This window comes from Oncorhynchus keta, unplaced genomic scaffold, assembly GCF_023373465.1.
Source record: "Oncorhynchus keta strain PuntledgeMale-10-30-2019 unplaced genomic scaffold, Oket_V2 Un_contig_1482_pilon_pilon, whole genome shotgun sequence".
NCBI lineage: Eukaryota > Metazoa > Chordata > Actinopteri > Salmoniformes > Salmonidae > Oncorhynchus > Oncorhynchus keta.
The window spans coordinates 50,067-67,588 of NW_026278978.1; the positions used below are offsets into that span (position 1 = coordinate 50,067).

Genomic DNA, 17,522 nt, shown 5'->3' on the forward strand with positions numbered 1-17,522 from the left:
ATACCCACCCTGCTGATAATACATTATACCCACCCTACTGATAATACATTATACCCACCCTGCCGATAATACATTATACCCACCCTGCTGATAATACATTATACCCACCCTACTGATAATACATTATACCCACCCTGCCGATAATACATTATACCCACCCTACTGATAATACATTATACCCACCCTACTGATAATACATTATACCCACCCTGCCGATAATACATTATACCCACCCTACTGATAATACATTATACCCACCCTACTGATAATACATTATACCCACCCTACTGATAATACATTATACCCACCCTGCCGATAATACATTATACCCACCCTACTGATAATACATTATACCCACCCTGCCGATAATACATTATACCCACCCTGCTGATAATACATTATACCCACCCTACTGATAATACATTATACCCACCCTACTGATAATACATTATACCCACCCTGCCGATAATACATTATACCCACCCTGCCGATAATACATTATACCCACCCTACTGATAATACATTATACCCACCCTACTGATAATACATTATACCCACCCTGCCGACAATACATTATACCCACCCTGCCGACAATACATTATACCCACCCTGCCGATAATACATTATACCCACCCTACTGATAATACATTATACCCACCCTGCCGATAATACATTATACCCACCCTACTGATAATACATTATACCCACCCTACTGATAATACATTATACCCACCCTGCCGATAATACATTATACCCACCCTACTGATAATACATTATACCCACCCTGCCGATAATACATTATACCCACCCTGCCGATAATACATTATACCCACCCTACTGATAATACATTATACCCACCCTGCCGATAATACATTATACCCACCCTGCTGATAATACATTATACCCACCCTGCCGATAATACATTATACCCACCCTACTGATAATACATTATACCCACCCTGCCGATAATACATTATACCCACCCTGCTGATAATACATTATACCCACCCTGCCGATAATACATTATACCCACCCTACTGATAATACATTATACCCACCCTGCTGATAATACATTATACCCACCCTGCTGATAATACATTATACCCACCCTGCTGATAATACATTATACCCACCCTGCCGATAATACATTATACCCACCCTGCTGATAATATATTTTAAGTTATTGACGTGAAATCAGAGATTACCTAAAAACTGTAGCACACCACTAAAGCCTCTGTAGAGCCAATCAAAGAGGAATGACATTTCACTGGTCTTTGCCTAAGAAAGAAAACAATCGGGAAGTTAGCTAGCTAGTAGTTAGCACACTGACAACTTGTCAAGACGGGATCAACTTGTCTCACTGGATCAGCAGTATTTTGACATTTGCATCATGACTATAGTGATAGCTACAGACTCTCTTTACACAAATGCACTTGCTGCTGATGCTAGCCAGCTTTAGGTTTATCAACAACAATTACAAGTCTTTTCTTATCCTAGCATGCTATTAGTTAGCACCAGCTGATCGCTAACTTAGCTTGCTATCTCGGCTACGTGGCTATCAGCTTATCTGAAATCCTGGCCTCATGTGGACTAAGGACTCTTTAAGACAGACAGACAGCTCTCCCTTTCGAAGTAAATGTATGACGGAACACACGTAACCTTATGTAACTATATAAATGACTGAATATTTGTAATAAAGCTGCCAAAAGCTTACCTGTCCCTGTCGACAATGACAGCTTTGGTCAGATTGTTTTTGCGGATTCGATCAACGAACAGCTGATTGTATTGTTCTTCGACGTGACTTCGGGAACTTCCGCCGCCTGCTGTGCGGGAGTATATTGCATTTTTTGTATTTATTTATTTAATTTCACCTTTATTTAACCAGGTAGGCAAGTTGAGAACAAGTTCTCATTTACAATTGCGACCTGGCCAAGATAAAGCAAAGCAGTTAGACACATACAACAACACAGAGTTACACATGGACTAAAACAAACATACAGTCAATAATACAGTAGAAAGAAAGATAAGTCTATATACAATGTGAGCAAATGAGGTGAGATGAGGCCATGGTGGCGAAGTAAATACAATATAGCAAGTAGAATAGTGGAATGGTAGATTTTCAGTGGAATAATGTGCAAAGCAGAAATAAAAATAATGGGGTACAAATAAATAGGGTTTATGGCATTCACCTTTCACCTACCTTTCCCATAAAATACCTCAGATCCTCTGCATTATATCATAGGCATTATATTTAGACATTGCATCTACTAGCTCCCATCGTTTCCTCTTGGCAGTGGAGGAGTGTTGGATGGAATGATTCTTCAGCAGTTCTTTTCACGGTGTGATTTCCGGGTAAGAGTCAACTTCAAGGAAACTGATTTTATTCAACACACCTGTTTAAACAGCTTTTCTTCTGTCTGCTATAAGGCTTGTGTTGTGATACAGGACCACTAGATACGAGTAAAGACTGTGTTCAGAACCGGAGGAGGGGGATGTGGTGATACAGGACCACTAGATACGAGTAAAGACCGTGTTCAGAACCAGAGGAGGGGATGTGGTGATACAGGACCACTAGATACGAGTAAAGACAGTGTTCAGAACCGGAGGAGGGGATGTGGTGATACAGGACCACTAGATACGAGTAAAGACTGTGTTCAGAACCGGAGGAGGGGATGTGGTGATACAGGACCACTAGATACGAGTAAAGACCGTGTTCAGAACCGGAGGAGGGGGATGTGGTGATACAGGACCACTAGATACGAGTAAAGACAGTGTTCAGAACCGGAGGAGGGGATGTGGTGATACAGGACCACTAGATACGAGTAAAGACTGTGTTCAGAACCGGAGGAGGGGATGTGGTGATACAGGACCACTAGATACGAGTAAAGACAGTGTTCAGAACCGGAGGAGGGGATGTGGTGATACAGGACCACTAGATACGAGTAAAGACAGTGTTCAGAACCGGAGGAGGGGGATGTGGTGATACAGGACCACTAGATACGAGTAAAGACTGTGTTCAGAACCGGAGGAGGGGGATGTGGTGATACAGGACCACTAGATACGAGTAAAGACAGTGTTCAGAACCAGAGGAGGGGATGTGGTGATACAGGACCACTAGATACGAGTAAAGACAGTGTTCAGAACCGGAGGAGGGGGATGTGGTGATACAGGACCACTAGATACGAGTAAAGACTGTGTTCAGAACCGGAGGAGGGGATGTGGTGATACAGGACCACTAGATACGAGTAAAGACAGTGTTCAGAACCGGAGGAGGGGGATGTGGTGATACAGGACCACTAGATACGAGTAAAGACAGTGTTCAGAACCGGAGGAGGGGGATGTGGTGATACAGGACCACTAGATACGAGTAAAGACTGTGTTCAGAACCGGAGGAGGGGGATGTGGTGATACAGGACCACTAGATACGAGTAAAGACAGTGTTCAGAACCAGAGGAGGGGGATGTGGTGATACAGGACCACTAGATACGAGTAAAGACAGTGTTCAGAACCGGAGGAGGGGGGATGTGGTGATACAGGACCACTAGATACGAGTAAAGACAGTGTTCAGAACCGGAGGAGGGGGATGTGGTGATACAGGACCACTAGATACGAGTAAAGACCGTGTTCAGAACCAGAGGAGGGGGATGTGGTGATACAGGACCACTAGATACGAGTAAAGACTGTGTTCAGAACCAGAGGAGGGGGATGTGGTGATACAGGACCACTAGATACGAGTAAAGACCGTGTTCAGAACCAGAGGAGGGGGATGTGGTGATACAGGACCACTAGATACGAGTAAAGACGTGTTCAGAACCAAAGGAGGGGGATGTGGTGATACAGGACCACTAGATACGAGTAAAGACTGTGTTCAGAACCGGAGGAGGGGGATGTGGTGATACAGGACCACTAGATACGAGTAAAGACCGTGTTCAGAACCAGAGGAGGGGGATGTGGTGATACAGGACCACTAGATACGAGTAAAGACTGTGTTCAGAACCGGAGGAGGGGGATGTGGTGATACAGGACCACTAGATACGAGTAAAGACAGTGTTCAGAACCGGAGGAGGGGATGTGGTGATACAGGACCACTAGATACGAGTAAAGACTGTGTTCAGAAACGGAGGAGGGGGATGTGGTGATACAGGACCACTAGATGAGTAAAGACTGTGTTCAGAACCGGAGGAGGGGGATGTGGTGATACAGGACCACTAGATACGAGTAAAGACAGTGTTCAGAACCGGAGGAGGGGGATGTGGTGATACAGGACCACTAGATACGAGTAAAGACTGTGTTCAGAACCGGAGGAGGGGGATGTGGTGATACAGGACCACTAGATACGAGTAAAGACCGTGTTCAGAACCAGAGGAGGGGGATGTGGTGATACAGGACCACTAGATACGAGTAAAGACTGTGTTCAGAACCGGAGGAGGGGATGTGGTGATACAGGACCACTAGATACGAGTAAAGACAGTGTTCAGAACCGGAGGAGGGGGATGTGGTGATACAGGACCACTAGATACGAGTAAAGACTGTGTTCAGACCGGAGGAGGGGGATGTGGTGATACAGGACCACTAGATACGAGTAAAGACTGTGTTCAGAACCGGAGGAGGGGGATGTGGTGATACAGGACCACTAGATACGAGTAAAGACCGTGTTCAGAACCAGAGGAGGGGGATGTGGTGATACAGGACCACTAGATACGAGTAAAGACCGTGTTCAGAACCGGAGGAGGGGGATGTGGTGATACAGGACCACTAGATACGAGTAAAGACTGTGTTCAGAACCGGAGGAGGGGGATGTGATGGTATTTATTTGAAGATTTATGACAATTTTCCTATTTCAGTATCAAACAACATGATGCAAGACACGGTAAAGTGCAGAGGTTTAGACGGACTATAAAGGTCATATAGTTACACATTTGAGAAATATAATAAACATAAAGAACAGGCTTCCTTGGTTGAGTACTTGTCATGTTAAGAGGACAAGCATCAATCACAATTCATACTAAAAATGGGAAACTAATTATACTACACACGTTTTCTGTCATTTTCAAGTATATCCTTCTGTTCAGGTGAGAAAGCATTTTGGTCCAATCTGAAGGCTCTTCTTTCAGTTCACTTAGACATAGAACCATTTGTCAACTGAGAAAATAAGTAAAAAATGTTCCATTGTAAGTGTGAAATCCAATAAAGTTGAATATATAGATATATAGATAACGTATAGAGATATTTTGTAAATAAATCACAGGTGTATTGAATTTAAATAAGATTAATTTCACGTCAAAGCACATACCAATGTAATTAACTAACAAAAGAAATACACACCTGCACTTGGAATAGGGTCTTCAGGGCCAAAAACACATGCCTACAAGACAATATCATTATTATCAATATTACTTATCAAGCACACATTAATATTACTGCTAAGCAGGTTTAGTAGGATAAGCCAAATAGTAGGATAAGTGAAAGGAACTCACAGCATCAACAACAGCCTTGGCATCAGTAGTGGAACAGCAGAATGGACTGTCTGTGACACAGGTGTTGGTACTGGATCAGTGTTCCAAGAAACAGAACAAGGGAGAAAAACACAAATACAACTGTTTTAGTTGAGAAGACTCTGTAAAAACACAAATAGAACTGTTTTAGTTGAGAAGACTCTGTACAAACACAAATAGAACTGTTTTAGTTGAGAAGACTCTGTAAAAACACAAATAGAACTGTTTTAGTTGAAAAGACTCTGTAAAAACACAAATATAACTGTTTTAGTTTGAGAATACTCTGTAAAAACACAAATACAACTGTTTTAGTTGAGAAGACTCTGTAAAAACACAAATAGAACTGTTTTAGTTGAGAAGACTCTGTAAAAACACAAATAGAACTGTTTTAGTTGAGAAGACTCTGTAAAAACACAAATAGAACTGTTTTAGTTGAAAAGACTCTGTAAAAACACAAATATAACTGTTTTAGTTGAAAAGACTCTGTAAAAACACAAATATAACTGTTTTAGTTGAAAAGACTCTGTAAAAACACAAATATAACTGTTTTAGTTGAGAAGACTCTGTAAAAACACAAATAGAACTGTTTTAGTTGAGAAGACTCTGTAAAAACACAAATAGAACAGTTTTAGTTGAGAAGACTCTGTAAAAACACAAATAGAACAGTTTTAGTTGAGAAGACTCTGTAAAAACACAAATAGAACAGTTTTAGTTGAGAAGACTCTGTAAAAACACAAATAGAACAGTTTTAGTTGAGAAGACTCTGTAAAAACACAAATATAACTGTTTTAGTTGAGAAGACTGTAAAAACACAAATAGAACTGTTTTAGTTGAGAAGACTCTGTAAAAACACAAATAGAACTGTTTTAGTTGAGAAGACTCTGTAAAAACACAAATAGAACTATTTTAGTAAAAACAAGCCATTGACTGAACTAAACCGTCTTATATTGCTTTATCGTTGTTAATTGTTACTTGTCTTCGTAGCAATGCATCCGCATCACTGACAGCCTATTTAACAGACGGCCATATTACACAGAGATTGTAAATCTATATCTCAGTCTCACCAGTTCAGTTCTCCAGCGTTGGTCTTTTTGGAGATCAGCGCCTTCCAAAACTCATGAGTTTCCTTGACTGTCTTAAGAGCAAAGTCCTGGGGGGCATGTCAAATAAGAAAATAAAACTCTGCATACACCTCCACTATACTACTCTCTGTACTGAGCAGAACGTACGTTGTGTGCCAAATGGCACCCTAGTCTCTTTATAGTGCACTTCTTTTGACCATCAAAAGTAGTGCACTATGGGAATTGAATTCCACCCTTGATATGTACCAGAGTGACAATGTGTACTTAGATTGCAATACACTGTCTTATTCTATTGTGTGTATACATTTGTTTTTTAACCTTTATTTAAGTATTTAAGTTAAGAACAAATTGTTATTTACAATGATAACCCTGGTTTAACTGCCTGTTCAGGGGCAGAACGACAGATTTGTACCTTGTCAGTTCGGGATTTGAACTGGCAACCTTCCGGTTACTAGTCCAACGCTCTATCCACTAGGCTACTCTGCCACCTGTCCTATAATTGATTTAGAGCAGGGATGTCAAAGCATTGTTTTTTTGTCCGGAGAGCCGCACTGAAAACCGGTTGTATTTCCATGTTACTCTAACCATAGTGAGGAATCTCCCATGTTTCCTGACTGTCTAGTCTCCCATGATTCCTCACTGTCTAGTTTCCCATGCTGACTGTCTAGTTCTCCATGCTTCCTGACTGTCTAGTTTCCCATGCTGACTGTCTAGTTTCCCATGCTTCCTGTCTAGTTCTCCATGCTTCCTGACTGTCTAGTTTCCCATGCTTCCTGACTGTCTAGTTTCCCATGCTGACTGTCTAGTTTCCCATGCTTCCTGACTGTCTAGTTTCCCATGCTTCCTGACTGTCTAGTTTCCCATGCTTCCTGACTGTCTAGTTTCCCATGCTTCCTGACTGTCTAGTTTCCCATGCTTCCTGACTGTCTAGTTTCCCATGCTTCCTGACAGTCTAGTTTCCCATGCTTCCTGACAGTCTAGTTTCCCATGCTTCCTGACTGTCTAGTTTCCCATGCTTCCTGACTGTCTAGTTTCCCATGCTTCCTGACTGTCTAGTTTCCCATGCTTCCTGACTGTCTAGTTTCCCATGCTTCCTGACTGTCTAGTTTCCCATGCTTCCTGACTGTCTAGTTTCCCATGCTTCCTGACTGTCTAGTTTCCCAGGCTTCCTGACTGTCTAGTTTCCCAGGCTTCCTGACTGTCTAGTTTCCCAGGCTTCCTGACTGTCTAGTTTTCATTTGGGGGATTATTATCACTACTACACAGTTTCTATTCGGTTTGAGTCATTTTAAAGTATATTGAGTTAGTTATCCTACACGTTTATTTTACTCATACCAGCCGTGGGCTGGATTGGACCCCCTCGCGAGCCGGATTGGACCCCCTTTCGGCCTGCGGGCCATATGTTTGACATCCCTGATTTAGAGGAAGAATCCAATAGTAACTGACGTCAATATCAATGTCTTGCTATTGGGCTTTGCTCTTGTTGGCCTTCTGTGCAGAACAAACAGGTGAAAACTGTATTTTTACCCTGTCCTTGAACTCTCCGTTAAATGCAAACTGGTTCTCAGGTTTTCCATCGGGAACTTTATATTTTTTGAACCACTCAAATGTAGCTTCCAGATACCCAGGCTTGAGTCTTCTTACGTCATCAATATCTGCATTGATAACAAGAAGAAGATGTGTATTCCATGGTTAGCCACAAACACATTTAAAAACACCCACTACTGTGTAACTGTTGATCAGATATCAGACAGACATTCAGCGTCTTCAGGTCTCTGAAAGAAAGTAAGTAACCTTGTCCAAGTCAGAATGGCCCATCAACTCACTACATACTGACACCGGCTCCTGTTTCTGTAGCGGGAGGCAGCTTGACGTATAAGTACATCATTCTGGACAGGATGCTAGTCTATTGAAGGGCCTCTAAAAAGCGCTATATAAATCCCAATACATTCTGAATATGTATTAGATGTCCTCATACTGTTAAAGTTGTTGGCCTCTGGATCCTCCATGTTGATGACAATGACTTTCCAGTCTGTTTCTCCTTCGTCGATCAGAGCCAGAGTGCCCAACACCTTGACTTTAATCACCTCTCCACGAGAGCACACCTCAAAATCACAACGAGAGGGAGATGAGGAGATGAAGAAGAAGTAGAAGGAGAGAGAGAGAAAGAGAGAGAGGAAGAGAAAGAGAGAAAGAGAGAAGAGAGAAGGAGAAAGAGAGAGAAGGAGAAAGAAAGAGAAAGAGAGAGAAAGAGCGAGAGAGAAAGAGAGCCAGAGAGAGAAAGAGCGAGAGAGAAAGAGCGAGAGAGAAAGAGAGAAAGAGAGAGCGAGAAAGAGAGAGAGAAAAAGAGAATGAGATTGACAACATTTAAATTAGAAGACTATGAATGGAGACAGTACATTCACACAACCATGTTCCTTAGACAAGCAGAAAACACACACTGAGTAACAACAGAAGGTTTCCTCCATTCAATAAAGTTGTAGTGCAGTACCTTGTATCCTATGTCACAGATGTCAATAGGGTCATTGTCACCACAGCATCCTGTATCTGCGTCTTTATGGCCTGGGTCCTCCCATGTCTGAGAAATAAATAAAGATGGGAGAACAGTGATTGATAACCTGGTTCTATTTTAAATAAACCACAACTTATAAAAGGCATTATAGAACATTCATAACCCCTATAGATGCTCAATAAATCATTCATAAACCCCTATAGATGCTCAATAAATCATTCATAAACCCCTATAGATGCTCAATAAATCATTCATAAACCCCTATAGATGCTCAATAAATCATTCATAAACCCCTATAGATGCTCAATAAATCATTCATAAACCCCTATAGATGCTCAATAAATCATTCATAAACCCCTATAGATGCTCAATAAATCATTCATAACCCCTATAGATGCTTCAGAAATCATTCATAACCCCTATAGATGCTTCATAAATCATTCATAACCCCTATAGATGCTTCATAAATCATTCATAACCCCTATAGATGCTTCATAAATCATTCATAACCCCTATAGATGCTTCAGAAATCATTCATAACCCCTATAGATGCTTCATAAATCATTCATAACCCCTATAGATGCTTCATAAATCATTCATAACCCCTATAGATGCTTCATAAATCATTCATAACCCCTATAGATGCTCAATAAATCATTCATAAACCCCTATAGATGCTTCAGAAATCATTCATAACCCATATAGATGCTTCATAAATAATTCATAACCCCTATAGATGCTTCAGAAATCATTCATAGCCCCTATAGATGCTTCATAAATAATTCATAACCCCTATAGATGCTTCATAAATCATTCATAACCCCTATAGATGCTTCATAAATCATTCATAACCCCTATAGATGCTTCAGAAATCATTCATAAACCCCTATAGATGCTTCATAAATCATTCATAAACCCCTATAGATGCTTCATAAATCATTCATAAACCCCTATAGATGCTTCATAAATCATTCATAAACCCCTATAGATGCTTCATAAATCATTCATAAACCCCTATAAATGCTTCATAAATCATTCATAAACCCCTATAGATGCTTCATAAATCATTCATAAACCCCTATAGATGCTTCATAAATCATTCATAAACCCCTATAGATGCTTCATAAATCATTCATAAACCCCTATAGATGCTTCATAAATCATTCATAAACCCCTATAGATGCTTCATAAATCATTCATAAACCCCTATAGATGCTTCATAAATCATTCATAAACCCCTATAGATGCTTCATAAATCATTCATAAACCCCTATAGATGCTTCATAAATCATTCATAAACCCCTATAGATGCTTCATAAATCATTCATAAACCCCTATAAATGCTTCATAAATCATTCATAAACCCCTATAGATGCTTCATAAATCATTCATAAACCCCTATAGATGCTTCAGAAATCATTCATAAACCCCTATAGATGCTTCAGAAATCATTCATAAACCCCTATAGATGCTTCATAAATCATTCATAAACCCCTATAGATGCTTCATAAATAGATGCTTCATAAATCATTCATAAACCCCTAATAAGATGCTTCATAAATCATTCATAAACCCCTATAGATGCTTCATAAATCATTCATAAACCCCTATAATGCTTCATAAATGTTCCACCCCTTTAACTTGCCTAGATGGCTTCATCCACCCCTGTTAATCATGGTCATAAACCCCTATAAATGCTTCATAAATCATTCATAAACCCCTATGAGGGAGATGCTTCTGAGGGAGATAAATCATTCATAATAGTCCACCCCTATAGATGCTTCTGAGGGAGATAAATCATTCATAAACCCCTTTAATAAGATGGTCCACCCCTTTAACTTGCCTGAGGGAGATGGTCCCTACTTGCCTGAGGGAGATGCTTCATAAATCATTCTGAGGGAGATAAACCCCTATAGATGCTTCATAAATCATTCATAAACCCCTATAAAATGTTCTTAACTGACTTGCCTTCATAAATCATTCATAAATGGTCCCCCTATAGATGCTTCATGCCTGAGGGAAATCATTCACCCCTTTAACTTGCCTGAGGGAGATGGTCCACCCCTTTAACTTGCCTGAGGGAGATGGTCCACCCCTATGAGGGAGATGCTTCACTTAAATCATTCATAAACCCCCCCTATAGTCCACCCCTTTAATGCTTCATAAATCATTCTTGCCTAGATGGTCCACCCCTATAAATGCTTCCACCCCTTTAAATCATTCATGAGGGAAACCCTTTATAGGGAGATGTCCACCCCTTTAATTTGCCATAAATCTGAGGGAGATTCATGAGGGAGATGGTCCACCCCTTTAACTTGCCTGAGGGAGATGGTCCACCCCTTTAACTTGCCTGAGGGAATGGTCCACCCCTTTCATGAGGGAGATGGTCCACCCCATAGAACCCTGAGGGAGATGGTCCACCCCTTTAAGATGCTTGCCTGAGGGAGATGGTCCAAATCATTCACCCTTTAACTTGCCCCCTATAGGGAGATGCTTCCTGGTTAAATCATTCATGAGGGGAGAACCCCTATAGATGCTTCATAAATCATTGAGGGAGATGGTCCACCCCTTTAACTTGCCTGAGGGAGATGGTCCACCCCTTTACTTCTGAGGGAGATGGTCCACCCCTTTAACTTGCCTGAGGGAGAACCCCTTTATAGATGCTTCAGAAATCATTCATAATGGTCCCCCTTTAGATGCTTCAGATGGTCCACCCCTTTAGATGCTTCAGGGAAATCATTAATAGATGGTCCACCCCTGTTATAGATGCTTCTGAGGGAGATGGTCCAAATCATTCATAAACCCCTTTAACTTGCCTGAGGGAGATGGTCCACCCCTTTAACTTGCCTGAGGGAGATGGTCCACCCCTTTAATGCCTGAGGGAGATTCACCCCTTTAACTTCTGAGGGAGATGGTCCACCCCTTTAACTTGCCTGAGGGAGATGGTCCACCCCTTTAACTTGCCTGAGGGAGATGGTCCACCCCTTAGATGCTTGAGGGAGATCATTTAATTGCCTGATGGTCCACCCCTTTAACTTGCCTGAGGGAGATGGTCCACCCCTTTAACTTGCCTGAGGGAGATGTTCCACCCCTTTAACTTGCCTGAGGGAGATGGTCCACCCCTTTAATGAGGGAGATCTTTAACTTGCCTGAGGGAGATGGTCCACTTGCCTGAGGGAGATGGTCCACCCCTTTAACTTGTCCACCCCTTTAACTTGCCTGAGGGAGATGGTCCACCCCTTTAACTTGCCTGAGGGAGGTAGTCCACCCTTTATCTTGCCTGAGGGAGATGGTCCACCCCTTTAACTTGCCTGAGGGAGATGGTCCACCCCTTTAACTTGCCTGAGGAGGTGTTCCACCCCTTTAACTTGCCTGAGGGAGATGGTCCACCCCTTTTTAACTTTATCTTGCCTGAGGGAGATGGTCCACCCCTTGCCTGAGGGGAGATGGTCCACCCCTTTAACTTGCCTGAGGGAGATGGTCCACCCCTTTAACTTGCCTGAGGGAGATGGTCCACCCTGAGGGAGATGGTCCACCCCTTTAACTTGCCTGAGGGAGATGGCCCACCCCTTTCCAGGGAGATGGTCCACCCTGGTTAACTTGCCTGAGGGAGATGGTCCACCCCTTTAACTTGCCTGAGGGAGATGGTCCACCCCTTTAACTTGCCTGAGGGAGATGGTCCACCCCTTTAACTTGCCTGAGGGAGATGGTCCACCCCTTTAACTTGCCTGAGGGAGATGGTCCACCCCTTTAACTTGAGGGAGATGGTCCACCCCTTTAACTTGCCTGAGGGAGATGGTCCACCCCTTTAACTTGCCTGAGAGAGATGGTCCACCCCCTTTAACTTGCCTGAGGGAGATGGTCCACCCCTTTAACTTGCCTGAGGGGAGATGGTCCACCCCTTTAACTTGCCTGAGGGAGAGATGGTCCACCCCTTTAACTTGCCTGAGGGAGATGTTCCACCCCTTGCCTTAGTCCACCCCTTTATCTTGCCTGAGGGAGATGGTCCACCCCTTAACTTGCCTGAGGGAGATGGTCCACCCTTTAACTTGCCTGAGGGAGATGGTCCACCCCTTTAACTTGCCTGAGGGAGATGGTCCACCCCTTTAACTTGCCTGAGGAGATGGTCCACCCCTTTAACTTGCCTGAGGGAGGTAGTCCACCCCTTTAACTTGCCTGGGGAGATGGTCCACCCCTTTAACTTGCCTGAGGGAGATGGTCCACCCCTTTAACTTGCCTGAGGGAGATGGTCCACCCCTTTAACTTGCCTGAGGAGATGGTCCACCCCTTTAACTTGCCTGAGGGAGATAGTCCACCCCTTTAACTTGCCTGAGGGAGATGGTCCACCCCTTTAACTTGCCTGAGGGAGATGGTCCACCCTTTAACTTGCCTGAGGGAGATAGTCCACCCCTTTAACTTGCCTGAGGGAGATGTTCCACCCTGGTTAACTTGCCTGAGGGAGATGGTCCACCCCTTTAACTTGCCTGAGGGAGGAGATGGTCCACCCCTTTAACTTGCCTGAGGGAGATGGTCCACCCCTTTAACTTGCCTGAGGAGATGGTCCACCCCTTTAACTTGCCTGAGGGAGATGGTCCACCCCTTTAACTTGCCTGAGGGAGATGGTCCACCCCTTTAACTTGCCTGAGGGAGATGGTCCACCCCTTTAACTTGCCTGAGGGAGATGGTCCACCCCTTTAATGCCTGAGGGAGATGGCCTGCCTGAGGGAGATGGTCCACCCCTTTAACTTGCCTGAGGGAGATGGTCCACCCCTTTAACTTGCCTGAGGGAGATGGTCCACCCCTTTAACTTGCCTGAGGGAGATGGTCCACCCCTAACTTGCCAGAGGGAGATGTTCCACTCCTGGTGCCTGAGGGAGATGGTCCACCCCTGGTTAACTTGCCTGAGGGAGATGGTCCACCCCTTTAACTTGCCTGAGGGAGATGGTCCACCCCTTTGAGGGAGATATTCCACCCCTGGTTAACTTGCCTGAGGGAGATGGTCCACCCCTTTAACTTGCCTGAGGGAGATGGTCCACCCCTTTAACTTGCCTGAGGGAGATGTTCCACCCCTTTAACTTGCCTGAGGGAGATGGTCCACCCCTTTAACTTGCCTGAGGGAGATGGTCCACCCCTTTAACTTGCCTGAGGGAGATGGTCCACCCCTTTAACTTGCCTGAGGGAGATGGTCCACCCCTTTAACTTGCCTGAGGGAGATGGTCCACCCCTTTAACTTGCCTGAGGGAGATATTCCACTCCTGGTTAACTTGCCTGAGGGAGATGTTCCACTCCTGGTTAACTTGCCTGAGGGAGATGGTCCACCCCCCCTGAGGGAGATTTAACTTGCCTGAGGGAGATGGTCCACCCCTTTAACTTGCCTGAGGGAGATGGTCCACCCTTTAACTTGCCTGAGGGAGATGGTCCACCCTTTAACTTGCCTGAGGGAGATGGTCCACCCCTTTAACTTGCCTGAGGGGAGGTAGTCCACCCCTTTAACTTGCCTGAGGGAGATGGTCCACCCCTTTAACTTTGAGGGAGATGGCCCACCCTTTAACTTGCCTGAGGGAGATGGTCCACCCCTTTAACTTGCCTGAGGGAGATGGTCCACCCCTTTAACTTGCCTGAGGGAGATGGTCCACCCCTTTAACTTGCCTGAGGGAGGTAGTCCACCCCTTTAACTTGCCTGAGGGAGATGTTCCACCACTTTAACTTGCCTTGGTCCACCCCTTTAACTTGCCTGAGGGAGATGGTCCACCCCTTTAACTTGCCTGAGGGAGATGGTCCACCCCTTTAACTTGCCTGAGGAGATGGTCCACCCCTTTAACTTGCCTGAGGGGATGGCTTGCCTGAGGGAGATATTCCACTCCTGGTTAACTTGCCAGATGTTAACTTGCCCATAGTTCCAGATGTATCCTTTGTGTGGAAACACGTTGGCCACATAACGGAGGTTCCCCTTCTTGATGTCTTGCTTCAATGGATTTAGAGGATCTTTGGTGGCAATCTGAGGAAAACAATACAACATTCACCTGAATCCAACGAACGGAGATATTAAGTGACGGATGCCTCTGTACCTGTTTACTATGCGTTTGCAATAGAATACTGAATAAATAGTAAGCATAAAACCATACTGCTCATTCTAATTGGAGAGGAGCGAGAACTTCACCTCTGTCTCAGCAGAGCTTCTTTCAAGGTGTCGTACACAGAGGCTAACAAAGGATCATACGACCACAAGACAAGTAGTGAAACAAACCTCCATCTTTGCATTGGTCCATCTGGGTACCTCAACAACAGCATGGAAGATGTTCTGTTGGAGGAAATAACCAATGTTTCAGATATCACCACATTTATGTTGAAAAACACAATTAAATAATGATTGTTGATTAATCACACACACACACACACACACACACACACACACACACACACACACACACACACACACACACACACACACACACACACACACACACACACACACACACACACACACACCTGAGCTTCATCTGCATACATTGGTATGTCATGGAATGGAGAGATGTATTTTCCCTCAGTATTTCCTGTGTAGAGAGACAGTGATGATTGCACAGTATATCAGAAACATTCTACTGTACTAATGCATTGCAGTAACTTCAAACGACCTGATTATTAATGAACAGTAACGTTGGGGGACTTACGCCAACATGGAACTCCTCAACTCACATACAGACATACTGTAGATGCCTATACTGTAGCATGAGAGACATACTGTAGATGCCTATTGTAGATCCCTATACTGTAGCATGAGAGACATACTGTAGATGCCTATACTGTAGCATGAGAGACATACTGTAGATGCCTATACTGTAGCATGAGAGACATACTGTAGATCCCTATACTGTAGCATGAGAGACATACTGTAGATCCCTATACTGTAGCATGAGAGACATACTGTAGATCCCTATACTGTAGCATGAGAGACATACTGTAGATCCCTATACTGTAGCATGAGAGACATACTGTAGATGCCTATACTGTAGCATGAGACATACTGTAGATGCCTATACTGTAGCATGAGAGACATACTGTAGATGCCTATACTGTAGCATGAGACATACTGTAGATGCCTATACTGTAGCATGAGAGACATACTGTAGATCCCTATACTGTAGCATGAGAGACATACTGTAGATCCCTATACTGTAGCATGAGAGACATACTGTAGATGCCTATATTGTAGCATGAGACATACTGTAGATGCCTATACTGTAGCATGAGAGACATACTGTAGATGCCTATACTGTAGCATGAGAGACATACTGTAGATGCCTATACTGTAGCATGAGAGATACTGTAGATGTCTATATTGTAGCATGAGACTTACTGTAGATCCCTATACTGTAGCATGAGAGACATACTGTAGATCCCTATACTGTAGCATGAGAGACATACTGTAGATGCCTATTGTAGATCCCTATACTGTAGCATGAGAGACATACTGTAGATGCCTATACTGTAGCATGAGACATACTGTAGATGCCTATACTGTAGCATGAGAGACATACTGTAGATGCCTATACTGTAGCATGAGAGACATACTGTAGATGCCTATACTGTAGCATGAGAGCCATACTGTAGTGTGTACATGTCAAGCTGTGTAGCTACCACCACTAAGCTAGTTCATTACCAAACTATATAGTGATGTATTGAAAGAGCTGGTTACTCACTGAAGAACACCCTGTAGTCCAGTGTGTTGGGCTTGCCCCTCTCCTCGATGGTGAAGCTCATGTCTACTGCCTTATTTTGTTCAGTCTGCTTCTTGGTACTGCTGCTAGTGGGCGTACTTCCTGTACTGCCTGTAGGAGTAGACAATGGGAAGCCCATCGCCTCGTCATGCAGGTTAACTAGTAGGTTAAGACCGTTGGTAGGAGTGTGAAGGAGAGTGTGAGCAGGAGGCATGTGCTCCTCTTATGGCCATGGCAACGCAGGGGTTGGTGACGTCAGGCTTGATCTGTGTGTCTGTGCGTGTCTGTGTGTGTGTGTCTGTGTGACAACAGAAGGGGGGCAAGTCTATAAGGCTCTGTGTTAGTCGGTGAACAAGGAACTACCTTCAATGTTACAATAACTGCACAGTTAAATATAGCACAGTACGCGGGTGAATTTAGACTTTGAGAAAGCTATAATTGGTCCTTGGTAGCCTAACCTAATCTCTCTGCTGTAGAGTCCTACCACTTCTTTGTAAGTCCCTGATCCCTACTGCTGTATAAGACAACTAGATCAGAGGCTAGTCTAAATACAACACATTACTGTCCTTGCTTGGTATGTGTTTTGATGCCCAGTTGTAACGGCCGTTGTTGGTGGAAGGAGAGGAGGACCAAAATGCAGCGTGGTAAGTGTCCATATTGATCATTTATTATCATAAGAACACTAAACAAAACAACAACGAAGAATGAACGAAAC

At 43.5% G+C, this 17,522-nt stretch overlaps 1 protein-coding gene across 1 annotated transcript; it reads right to left on the reverse strand.

Annotated features, from left to right (window-relative positions):
* Positions 1 to 4,790: 4,790 nt before the first annotated feature.
* On the reverse strand, positions 4,791 to 17,043 carry LOC118377893 (inorganic pyrophosphatase-like). The gene is made up of 11 exons (XM_052502001.1): positions 16,790 to 17,043; positions 15,579 to 15,643; positions 15,337 to 15,390; positions 14,962 to 15,087; positions 9,069 to 9,155; positions 8,556 to 8,682; positions 8,105 to 8,232; positions 6,560 to 6,645; positions 5,478 to 5,547; positions 5,326 to 5,365; positions 4,791 to 5,142 (listed from the first exon to the last, which is right to left on the reverse strand). Exons 1-11 carry the CDS (start codon positions 17,019 to 17,021, stop codon positions 5,120 to 5,122), a joined length of 1,038 nt encoding a protein of 345 aa, XP_052357961.1. The 5' UTR covers positions 17,022 to 17,043; the 3' UTR covers positions 4,791 to 5,119.
* Between the last annotated feature and the right edge of the window lie 479 nt (positions 17,044 to 17,522).

Excerpts from the sequence above, each read along its gene's own strand:
- LOC118377893 (XM_052502001.1), bottom strand. The coding sequence starts at position 17,021 with ATGCCTCCTGCTCACACTCTCCTTCACACTCCTACCAACGGTCTTAAC. Across the intron at positions 9,156-14,961 it reads GGCAAGTTAACATCTGGCAA|ACATGGGAGGACCCAGGCCA; the intron begins GTTAACCAGGAG and ends TTTATTTCTCAG. Across the intron at positions 5,366-5,477 it reads CCAAGGCTGTTGTTGATGCT|GCATGTGTTTTTGGCCCTGA; the intron begins GTGAGTTCCTTT and ends ATTGTCTTGTAG.